At 34.4% G+C, this 12,391-nt stretch overlaps 1 protein-coding gene across 1 annotated transcript in view; it reads left to right on the top strand.

Annotated features, from left to right (window-relative positions):
- AHR (aryl hydrocarbon receptor) overlaps positions 1-4,419 on the top strand; it is a 37,843-nt gene extending 33,424 nt beyond the window's left edge. The window contains exons 10-11 of the mRNA XM_011362803.2: positions 494-1,724; positions 3,906-4,419. Of these exons, the coding sequence (XP_011361105.1) occupies positions 494-1,724; positions 3,906-4,049 (1,375 nt within the window). The 3' untranslated portion in view covers positions 4,050-4,419. The remainder of the gene's footprint in view (positions 1-493; positions 1,725-3,905) is intronic.
- Positions 4,420-12,391: the final 7,972 nt, after the last annotated feature.

The raw sequence follows: 12,391 nt of genomic DNA, 5'->3' as shown, positions 1-12,391 counted from the left end.
TATGTTTTTTCTTACATTAGTCTTGTATACCTTTTATTAGTTTTATTTCTAGATAATTGATGTTTTAAATGGTCATATAGCTCTCTATATATTTAAATGGTGTTCATATATAGCTATATATATTATAATATATATTATAATATATATATGTAATTTTCATTTGTCAACTATGCCAGTCTTTTCCTTTGTAGCTTCTGGGTTTTATGTTGGCATGCCTCTCTCACCCAGATTCCTAAGTTCTTACAGTCTGTTTTTATATTTGGATCTCTAGTCCACATGGAATTTACTTTTTCTACAGGATGTCAGAGGCATAACCTGAGTTTGGAATTAATAATGACTGTACTGTTTTGGGACAACTTCTAAATCATTTAAATTTGTCAATATAGTTTGTGTTCCCTGCTGTCAGTGTATTTTGATGGCTGTTTATTAATATTTAAAAATATCTGATACAACTCTTCCTAATATATGCAAACTTTCTTATATGTGATTTTAGAGAGGAAGAAGGAACAGAGCATTTACGAAAACGAAACTTAAAGTTGCCTTTTATGTTTACCACTGGGGAAGCTATATTGTATGAGATGATCAACCCTTTTCCTCCCATGGTGGATCCCTTACCAGTGGGGACTAAAAGTGGAGCTAGTGAAAAAGATTCTGCTACCAAATCAACTCTAAATAAGGATTCTTCCCATCCCAGTTCCGTCCTGAGTGCCATAATGCAACAAGATGAGTCAATTTATCTCTGTCCTGCTTCGAATAATACACCTTTTATAAGAAATTTTTTTAACGAATCTGTGAACCAAGGCAGTAATTGGCAAGACAGTATTGCACCAATGGGAAATGACGACATCCTGAAACATGAGCAAATTGGCCAGTCTCAAGAAATGAACCCGACGCTCTCTGAAGGTCATGTAGGGCTCCTCCCAGATAACAAAAATAGTGACTTGTATGGCATCATGAAACACCTAGACCTTGATTTTGAAGATATCAACCACATGCAGCAGAATGAGGAATTTTTCAGAACTTACTTTTCCGGTTCGGATGATTTCAGAGACATTGACATAACGGACGAAATCCTGACGTTCGTCCAAGATTCTTTAAATAAGTCTACTTTTGCGTGTTCAGGTTACCAACAGCAACAGTCCACAGCTCTGAATTCAAGCTGTATGGTAGAGGAGCACCTACAGCTAGAACAGCAGCATCCAAAGCACGTGGCAGTAGAGCAGCAGCAACAGCTGTGCCAGAAAATGAAACATATGCAAGTTAATAGCATGTTTGCAAATTGGAACTCTAACCAATCCGTGCCTTTTGGGTGTCCTCCGCAAGACCTACAACAGTATGTCTTTTCAGACTTACCTGGGAACAGTCAAGAATTTCCCTACAAATCTGAGATGGATGCTATGCCTTATACACAGAACTTTACTCCTTGTCATCAGTCTGTGTTACCACAGCATTCCAAGGGTACACAGTTAGACTTTCCCTTAGGGAATTTTGAGCCATCCCTATACCCTCCTACTACTTCTGATTTCGAAGATTGTGTCACACATTTACAAGCTCATGAAAACCAAAAGCATGGACTAAATCCACAGTCAACCCTAGTAACTCTGCAGACATGTTATGCTGGGGCTATGTCAATGTACCAGTGCCAGCCAGAACCGCAGCAAAGCCAAACGGCTCAGACACAGTACAATCCAACAATGCCAGGCTCACAGACATTTTTAACCGAGGTAAGGGTTTTATTAAACCCTTTCAGTGATTATTCGTATATTACAAAATACATGAGTTATACCTTTTGTCAGTGATTTTAATCTATTATCTATAGTGTTCATCTCAGAGAGCATTTCTGATTATATCAGTGACTTTAATAAGCCAATATTTTTCCAGTATGTTACTAATACAAGTATATTTATCTGAAGCATAAAGAATTCAAGGGCTAAAGCAACATGAATGTCCCTAAGTTACCAGGTGAAATTAGTTGTCTATATAGCAATTTTGGTTTTCTTTCTAGATTCTTTAAAATTATGTGGCCTTTTAAAAATTCACACTTTAAAAATGTATTTGAATTTATTTCCTCAGTTTTTTTTTTATATATGCATATATGTGTATGTTGAAATTGGGTTACAAGCGATGTAGGTGTGCTTTCTTTGCCTTTGCCTTGATCCTGGAATTTATTCCTAGTCTCCTCACTATTCTCTGGAGGGATTGCTAGAGAATAGTGAAGAGCCTAGAAAACGTCAGTGAAGGTTTTATTCCTGACATCCTTTAATTATATTAAAATTTAATATTCACTTGTGGTCTATTTCAGGACATCGCTGTGAAGTAAACATGGGTAGATACCTTAACTCTTATGCTCTTGAGTAAATCGTGAACAAGGCTTGAATTAGCACCTGAGTTCTTTACAGTGATCCTTTCTCACCCTATTTTGTGTTACTTCTTTATGAATAATGAGAATTCTCCAGACTTATGTATCCACCTCTTCCCCCAGGTAGCCAATCTGCATGTGGCTAGCTCCACTTGAGATGTGGTGTAAGTCTAAAATATACACTTATTTTGAAGATTTGATTTGAAAAAGAGAATGTAAAATATCTTTTTTCATTGATTTTATGTTGAAATTTTGGCTTTAAAATGTTCTTACTTTTTAAATGTGGCTAGTAGAAAAATTAAAATTACATATGTGGCTCACATTTCTATTGAACAGCATTGCTCTAGACAATATATTTAAAGAGAAATGCTAGCATATATTATGTTATGACAAATGAGAGTAATTAAGACCTAACGTTCTCTGGGCAAATAGTATTTTCTTTCCATTTGAAGCCTCAAAAGAGTTGCTTTTCATTGATGATCTAGATTATGTGGATTTCACTGTTTTAGAGGATCTTCGAAGTAATGAACATTTTGATTACTGAAGCCTGATGACATATAGGCTTTAGAAACAGATTTTATTCGAAGCAGTTAAGGGCATAATTGCAATCTGAAAGTTTCACAACGCTATACTATATACTTAATATATAAAGACTCTATAAAACCCTGCAGAACTATCTTATCTGTCCTTCCTTTTTTTTTTTCTTTTCTATTAGCGGTTATAGAAACCAGACTAATTTTATTGTAAGGTGGTAAGAAAGAGTATTTTAATAACTTGGTTCTGTAATTAGGACAGTAATTATAGTAGTATTTACTAATTAAAAGTAAGTTGTTGTACAAATAAATTGGTTTAGGAATATTAAGAAACCTCTAGCAAATCAGAACTGGCCTCTTTTGGAAAAGTCTTAGGTCATCTGCAGTTCCAATGTAGTAATCTTGAATGTAATAAATTCCCTGTTACCCAGAATTTGAGATGAAATCTGGTCAAACCTATCTATGATAGCTACTCTTTGATTCACTTCCTATCCAAACTGAAGGGAACTCATTGATTAAATACTCGCCTGATATATGGAACAGTTTAGGTCACTCATCTGTACTATCTAATGGAAAAATCAAAAGATTATAAATGCAGCTAACATGTACGTGCTCAGTATGTCTTCATTGAATGATTTAAAATTTACCAGCGATAAAGTAATTTGAAGTTTAACATCATACAGGGTGAAGATGTTAAAGATAAAGTTTATAATCGAAAACAGACCCACAAATACAGAGAACAGTCAGGTGGCGGCCAGAGGGGAGGGAGGTGGGGAGACTGGGAGAAAGCGGTGAAGGTTTAAAGTACAAGTTAGTACAAGCTGAGGGTCACGGGGATGGGAAGCACAGCATAGGGAATGCAGACAGCAGTAAGGTAATGGCTATGTGTGCAGAAGGAAGGTAAACTAAATGTCTAACTAACATGAAAATAAAAAGAATACAGTTTAATGTTATTTAGTGGCTTAAGATGCTTCAAAGATCCATTCTAATAAGTTGCATTGCTATTTTTGCAGTTTCAGAATGGAGTTTTAAATGAAGTCTATCCAGCTGAATTAAATACTATAAGTAACACTCAGACCACCGCTCATCTTCAGTCCCTTCATCATCCATTAGAAGCCAGACCGTTCCCTGATTTGACCTCCAATGGATTCCTGTAATTCCAAGCCCAGTTTTTACCTTGGTTTTTGGTTTAAATTAGTTTGCCAAAGATTACAGTTAATAAAACTGTCACTGTTGGATCTCGGCAAGTTCACGTGAAGCATTGCTATATATTGTTCACACTATTAATACCAACTCACGTTTAAAGACAAGTTAAAAACAATATCAAAATTATATATACTACAGTCATTAAAATGGAAAGTGTGCTGCCACAGACCGGTGAGATATACAAAACTTTTTCAGGGGGACATTATAACTCTATTGAGAAAATAAAATTTTCTCTGTTGGAATTATTTCTGTCAATTAAAAGTAAATGCTTTGAGTTTTCAACTTCTGAATTCTTAATCCTCCAAATACAAAGTTACAAGACAAAACTATTTTTAGCTTCTTCATTTATCTCAAATGGTAAAATAAGTGATTTGGTGCTTTTATAAAAGGTAATCTCAGTGCTTTCCTCTGTTGTAAGTGCCTCACGATTTTTCTACCTATAACACTGTATTGGATGTATATTTTATATAAATGTACTTTTCCTTTTTAAAATTAGTAACATTCTACCTACAAATATTATTTGCATTTCTTAAATTTAGTCATTTTTATTAATCCAGGCATGTTTTAACTGTACTACTCACCCACTTTCTTCAGATAAAGGACAAATGCTGATTGAAAAGATATTATATAAATTAGTTGCTTCTAGACTTTAAATGTTGCTCTGTGCCTTAATGTTGAAAATTTTTGAAAGTAAATTCTAAATTATTACATAAATATTAAGACAGTGGCACTAAACTTTTAACTTTTCAAGAGACACCACCATTTACTAAAATTTATGGTAACTGAATGTTGCAAAATGAAAAATCTGTTAAAGGCAGCCACGTTTATTAACTTGCAGTGAAGAGAAAGAGCTTTCTGGGTTGATAAATTAAGCAAAGCACCCATTTCAATGTGTATAAATTATTTACAAATTGTTTTCGATCTGTAATCTTTTAAGATAGAGTATCTTGACCTTGTAAGTAAATTTCACTTCTTAGTACAGTGGAAACTGTTTTTCTCATATTTGAGGAGTGTTAAGATTGAATAATGTTTGGTGCGAAGTATTGTTATGAGTGAAATGAATGGTGCATTGTATGCATTATAATGAACAAAATCATTTGTAAAATATTTTCAATCTTTCATTTAAATAGTCCTTATTATGTATGCACATAAATAATTTGAGTTTTACATATTTTATCAGTCTTTTTAAGAACTCGAATAATGAATGCAACTGCTTGTAAGTTGGTATTAAGAGGCAACCATGCAGTTCTATCATCAAACAGTAGGTTGTTTCTATACAGAATGAGCTTCATTAAGGCCAATTAATCACCTTACACTATTGTCCTCAGGTGATTTAGAAGTGCCACCATTTGCCATTCTTTTTATTCATCTATGACATCCGAAGGGCACAAGACATGTTTTGCATGTATTATATAAAACATTATGAAATCCCAAAATGAGATGTAATATTAAATACATTTTTCTTTTTCTAATGTACATAAAAGGGGCTTCAGGCAATACACATGTCAAGTCTATACATTTTCTGTCAAAACTGAATCTGTGTTGAAAACAACAAATTTGACACATTTAATAATTTGTTTCAAGCATGAGGTTTCACTGGATTTAGACCAGTGGTCTAGATTAATCATATTTTTTACATTTAAGCCTTTCATTAAAAGTCTTTATATGAACCATTTGTTAGTCTTGCCCACATGTTATTGGATGAACTGTTTAGTGGAAAATAGGCTTTTTAAATTGTGAATATGATGACAATCAATAATACACTTATAAAATTTAAAAATTTTAAAGCAATATTGTCTATTTTTATCTATATAAAATAACTAGTTTATCTAAAAATAATAAAATCACATTAAACCAAATACACCTTTGTTTGTACTGCTAAGTGCAAACAAAGAAAGGTTTTGTGTACTGCTGTGTTAAGGGATTTATTTTTAGTGGTGCACTTCTCAGGATCTGGATGTGTCTAATTTGAACTTTTCCCATACCAGGTTGTTCGTACAGTACCTGAAGATTTACCAGTGTTCTGATGCATTATGAAGCTTTTAATGGTTATTATGCACAAACCTAGTGTTTTTCAGTATTACTAAATTTTAGGTAAATATGTTCATGGCTTTTCGCTTTCCTTCAGAATGTTACTGCTTTACATATGCCATGCATACATTTTTGTTTATGATTTATATTCTTACTATTATCAAACAAAATTGTATATAATAATATATAAGGGAATAAAATAATTAAGTATGAATACGTTTTAATGTAAATTCTTTCTGGTTCCTGTAAAGGAAATTAGCATTTATGGTATAATAGTATAACTACGTTAGACAAAGACAATTTATAATATTTAAGGATATGTTAAGTCAGTGACTCATTAATTTCTTATAAAGTTCTGCCCTTGTATATTTTAATATTCTGCCCAAATATTAAAAAAACCTTCCACTGAATTCATAGATTTAAAATGCTTCTGAAATGGACTATTCTTTCAACGTCTTTGTTGTAAATTTCTAACTGTGAAACATTCACCAAGAATTCAGCAATTAAAATTGTTCTAAGAAAAATTACTGAGAAAAACAATGTTTTATTCTAGCAATGATTATGCTTATCCTTTACAATTATTCAGTAGTTTTCTCCATATAAATATAGCAAATTAGGATCATACTTAATTCTGAACATTTTAGAAAAACTAATACTTAGTCTCTAGTCAAGTAAAAATCCAGATAATTGTACTTCTGATGTCTGCTTTCACTCAGTCAGTGGCTCCAATTGGTAAGAATGACTTTAGTTTGTCCCCTTTTCAGCAAGTCTGCCCAGCACTGACCCAGGGATGTTAATGTTAGCTACTCACAAGACTAAGTAACACTGCTCTAATTTTTCTCCCAGTATGTGCATATGACCTCGCTTCAGTTTTACTAATAGAATTAAGACCATCAAAACCTATAACACATCCTAGGTTTGTCTGCACCTTCATTTCAACACCACCACTATGCTTGATTTTCCTAATATGTGAAGAGGCCAGGTTCCCCTTACTCCAAGATCACCACCCTTCCTTTTTAATTCCCATGCACTTAGCATCTACATTTCCCTTGTCTAGAGTCTTTTTCTCTCTTACTCTAGGCCCCTGTGTGTAGGTCTCCCTCCATCATGGAAAAAAATCGCTCAATCTTGCATTTTTTTTTCTTCTTTACCTCTCTCTAAAACAATTTTTGATCTTCTGAAATCAGGTTTTGTTTTCCACCCTTCTATATACTATTTTGTTGACCTTAACTCCGTTCTTACCATAGGCTGATTTTCTATTGCCCTACAACCAAATTGCACAATTAACTTTTTTCCCTCCTCTTAGCTTCCATGGCATTAGCTGTCCTGCAACATTTCACTTTCCTTTGTTGGCTCCTTCCCCCTCCTCCCACCTGGCAACAGGCTAAGTTCTGACTCTTTGTGGTTCTTTATCTACAGTCTGTTCACTTGGAAGCTCACCCCTTCTGCAACTGCTACTTTTATGATGAATCCCCTCAAGATCTTTCATCTCACCTCTTTAATAAGGTGAGATAAAAAAAGACTGATGTTTATGGAGCATCCTTTCTCTTTGAAAGCAGCATAGCAAACCTAAGCACATATAGACTCTGGAGTCAGACTGCTGGCTTCAACACAATATGAATCATTTGGAAGGTTTCTTACTCTCTCTGAGCCCAAGTTTCCTTTGCTACAAAATGATAATGATACTATCTGCCTCACCGGATCGTTGGAGTCAATAAATTATATGAAAACACTGAATTCCTAATGGCCAAAACTGGAACAATTTGAAGAACAAAATAAATGAGCAACAAAATAAATAATGATAGCATTGTATTACAACTCAGTAGGAAACTAAATATCCATGAATCCATTTTGATATAAATAAATGATTAAATAAAAGGGGGGGGTAAATTTTTCTTACAAAAGAATCCCAAATAATATTTGTAGATATTACCACCCCCCGCAATAGATAGAGCTTAATATCTTTGACTGTGGGCTAGACTCAGCAACTTGCTTCCAAAAAACACAGAAAAGGAAAAAAATAGATTTACATTGTAAGATTCTGGCAAGTGCTTCTTTAATCAAATGATCAAGGCTGAGTAACATCACTGATAATCACGATGGCATGTCCTCCTCCCGATAGAAAGCTATGACAAGTACACTTCAGCTCTGTAGTATTCTCAAAAGCACATAACCCTAGTCTAATCCCCCCAAAATGTCAGACAAACCCTAAATTGAGAGACATTCCACAAAATTCCTGAGAATATTCTTTAAAGTGTTAAGGTAGTGGGGAAAAAACAACAACAAAAAAAACAAGACATTGTTACATATAGAAGTCTAAGGAAGCACGGCGTCTAAATACAATATGGAATTTTGGATTGCATCTTGTAAAGGGCATTAGTGGACGATCTGTAGAAATCTGTATAAAGCTTATTTAATGGTATGTACCAGTGTTGATTTTCTGGTTTTGCCGATGTACCGTGGTTGTATAAGACGTTAATGTTATCTGAACCTAGATGAAAGGAATAAAGGGACTCTATATCTTCACATCTTCTATATAAATCTAAAATTATTTGAAAATACTTTTAAAATCATTTTTATATACTTTGCCCATAGATTGGAAGGGTTAATATTGTTAAAATGTCCTTACTACCTAAACTATTATACAGATTCAATGCAATTCCTATTAAAATGCCAATACATGCAAGAAATGAAATTGGACCACCTTTTTACATCATAAACAAAAATAAACTCAAAATGGGTTAAAGACTTAAATGTTAGACCTGAGACCATAAATCTCCTAAAAGAAAACATAGGCAATAAACACTCTGATTTTCCTCTTGACATTATCTTTTTGGATATATCTCCTTGAGCAAGGGAAACAAAAGAAAAGATAAACGAAGGAGACTACATCAAACCAGAGAGTTTTTTTGCACAGCAAAGGAAACCATCAAAAAGACAACCTACTGAATGGGAGAGGATACATTAGGGGTTAATATCTAAAATATGTAAAGAATGCATACAATTTAACATCAAAAAAAAAAAACTAATTATAAAATGGGCAGAGGACTCGAATAGACACTTCTCCCAAGAAGACATATCAATAGCTAACAGACATATGTGAAGATGCCCGATGTCACTTATCATCTGGGAAATGCAAATTTAAACCACAATGAGATATCACCTCACACCTGTTAGAAAGGTTATCATCAATAAATCAGCAAATAAGAGCTGGTGAGGATGTGGAGAAAAGGAAACCCTTGTACACTATTGGTGGGACTGTGAATTAACGTGGCCAATGTGAAAAACAGTATGGAGATTCCTCAGAAAATTAATAATAGAGCTACCTTATGACCCAGGAATTCCATTTTGGGGTATTTGTCCAAAGAAAACACTTATTTGAAAAGATATGTGGTATAACTACATAATGGAATAACAAACAGAAATAAAATCTTGTCATTTGCGGCAACATGAATGGAACAAGAGGGTATTATGCTAAGTGAAATGAGAGAAAACATTTATATGTGGATTTTAAAAATGAGTAAAACTGAAACAGACCCATAGCTAAACAGAACAAGATGATGGTTGCCAAAGGAGAGGAGGTGAAGGGATAGGAATAAAAAATAAAAATTTTTATATTAAAAATTAGTTTGTTGATGGCCACATAGCAGATTCTCAATAGATGTCTGCCATTACTATTTCCTTGTGGTAGCTAAACAACCTCGTTTCAATTGGAGGTAATGTACACATTGACACCAATCCTCCTCATTTTGTTTACTGTTGATTTGATAAGTATCTTGCTTTTTAACCTCCAGTTCAAGGTTTCTTTCCACTTTGATCTCCTGACATCACCCTTTTCAATGACTCTTTTAGGCTTGTTTCCATAGCTCCTATACATCAATTATAATAACCTATTTTCAATGCCAGCTAAGTACAGCCACACCTCAGTCTTTGAGCATTTGAAACTGCCTTACTCCTGTCAACTTGAAATCTCCTAGTCACAGCCTCTTCTTCCTATTTTCTCAGTTTTCCTTTGTTCAAATTGCTCTTCACCCTTATTGAGATCTCCAGATCATCGAGTACACATTGTTCTTTTTCAGTCTATTAGCCTAGACTTTACTATTAGGATTTCAGCATTTTTCTGCTTATATTCTGGACTTGCCAACTTCCTCACACACACTCCGATCTATAGCCCTGGCACAAACACTTTCTTTTTCTGATAAGCAATCTTGCTAGAAAAAGTGAGAAAACCGAAATAATTGGCCTCATCACAAACTTTTCCCATGTTTATGGCAGACACACACCAACATCATCTTCCTTTATAAGCAAGAGAACCCTAATTTTCCTCTGGTCACACTGAGGATTAAAGACTACATTTTCCAGCCTCTTTTGTGGATAGATGTAGCTAATACATGTCTTGGCCAAATATATGAAAGTAAAACTTTCATGTGATACTTCCAGAAGGCTGCTTAGAGAGACAATGCATCTGGAAGGAGCTTTTGTTTGGCCTTTCTAAATTTCTTTTCTAACCAGTGCATGTGGATGTGATGGATAGAGCTCGAGCAGCTATCCTGAGCCATGAAGACAGAAGCCATAAACTAGGATGTTGAAGCTAAAATAGGATGACCCAGAGTTCCTCATTACTTGGAGCCACTGAACGAACCTTTATCTGCCTACCCCTGGACTTCTTTTATATAAGAGATAAATAGACTTCTACATCAGTTAATCCATCTTTTTCATCTCTACCCCCGATTCCAGAGTATTCTCACTCTGGAATGACATTACCTCCAACTCGACTGAAAATAGTCTAACATAATCTTCAGTTTTCTATCATTTGACTTTACATTTCTATCAAGATCCTCTCAGATTTTCCTTACCCCTATCTTTTTCTAGCATCTCCAGTCATTGAATGCATTGGATTTCCCAGCACAGAAGCATAATCTATTATCTTCTAAGGAAAATAAATTTCCATTTCGTTCTTTTTAAAAATTGCTTTACACCTGAACAGAGCAGCTGGCTAAGATTTGCTTTTTCTACTTCCTTACCAATTTCTTAAAGCCTTACAGTCTCACTTTATTACCAATTTTAGGTGGATAAACATTCTATTAAGTCGAAAATCTTCCTTCCTTGACACTTTTTTACCTTGGTTTCTAACACTGCACTCTCTTGATTACTTTCCTGATTTCCAGTTATTCTTGGTCCATGTCTCCCTCCTTCTATGACTCTGTAGACTTTTAAGGTTTTGTGTCCTTTTTTTCTTCCTCCATGATCTCACTTAATCACATCATTATGTATAACTAATATGTAGCCTAGACAGTTCTTGAGTTCCTGGCCCACATTTTTAATTGCATATTTTGTACAATATATAGTATAGTACAGTTGTTAAAATATCCTACGAGCACCTTAAATTGTCTTTGAACAGAACTTAATGAATCATTTTCCCTCCTAAATGTAGCATTTCTCTTATTTTTTAAAAAATATCTCCATTCCCATGCTTCTAGCAGCCCAAACCCAAATCTCCATTCCTGCAGTGCTCGGTTCTGTACTACAGGACAATGGAATTGTTCGCTTCTCATCTGACACACTTTAGGTTGAAGTTATAGTTAGGAACTCAGCTAGAATGATCTGCCAACTCAAGCAAGAAAAGGCAGACTAGAAGAGGATAAAACTTCTCATTGGTGATGGAGAGGAATTTGTAGGAATGACATGGTGGTAGGAATTGAGACTTAGAACTGAGTCTGAAATCTGTGTTTTAGAATCAGGTTAACTTAAATTCTAACTAAATGAATATCTGTTTTTAAGATTGTTAATTTCCATTGTCTTTGAAGACCCTTCTCTTCTTATTGAGTCAACTAATGTATAGAAAATCCAGACTAGCCACCTTTGAATATTGAATGAGTCATTACTTGGAAAAGGATGGAAAATTTTACCTTCTTGTCAAGAACTGTGAAGGATGGGAGATTTTACCTTATATTTAAGCTAATGAGTTAGCCAGCCACAGTTTCATGGATACTGGCAAAAAGATGTAAGACTCTTAAATGAGAGGCAAAAGACAGTTTATTACTTATAGCAGTAGCAGTAGACAGACTGTCAGCATTTGCACTGGTTCCCAAGACACACATCTTCACATGCAGTTGTAAGAAAAGGACCCTGATCTTAGGGAACTCAAATCTTTTATAATGGTAATACACATGCCTGACCCTTTGCTCTGAAGGGAGACACTATATCTTCTAAGGCTATTCATTATGTAAACATCTTTGAAAAGATTGTTCAGAATAAAAGC

Source organism: Pteropus vampyrus, unplaced genomic scaffold, assembly GCF_000151845.1.
Source record: "Pteropus vampyrus isolate Shadow unplaced genomic scaffold, Pvam_2.0 Scaffold4, whole genome shotgun sequence".
Lineage (NCBI taxonomy): Eukaryota > Metazoa > Chordata > Mammalia > Chiroptera > Pteropodidae > Pteropus > Pteropus vampyrus.
This window is presented reverse-complemented; position numbering and strand designations above follow the sequence as displayed.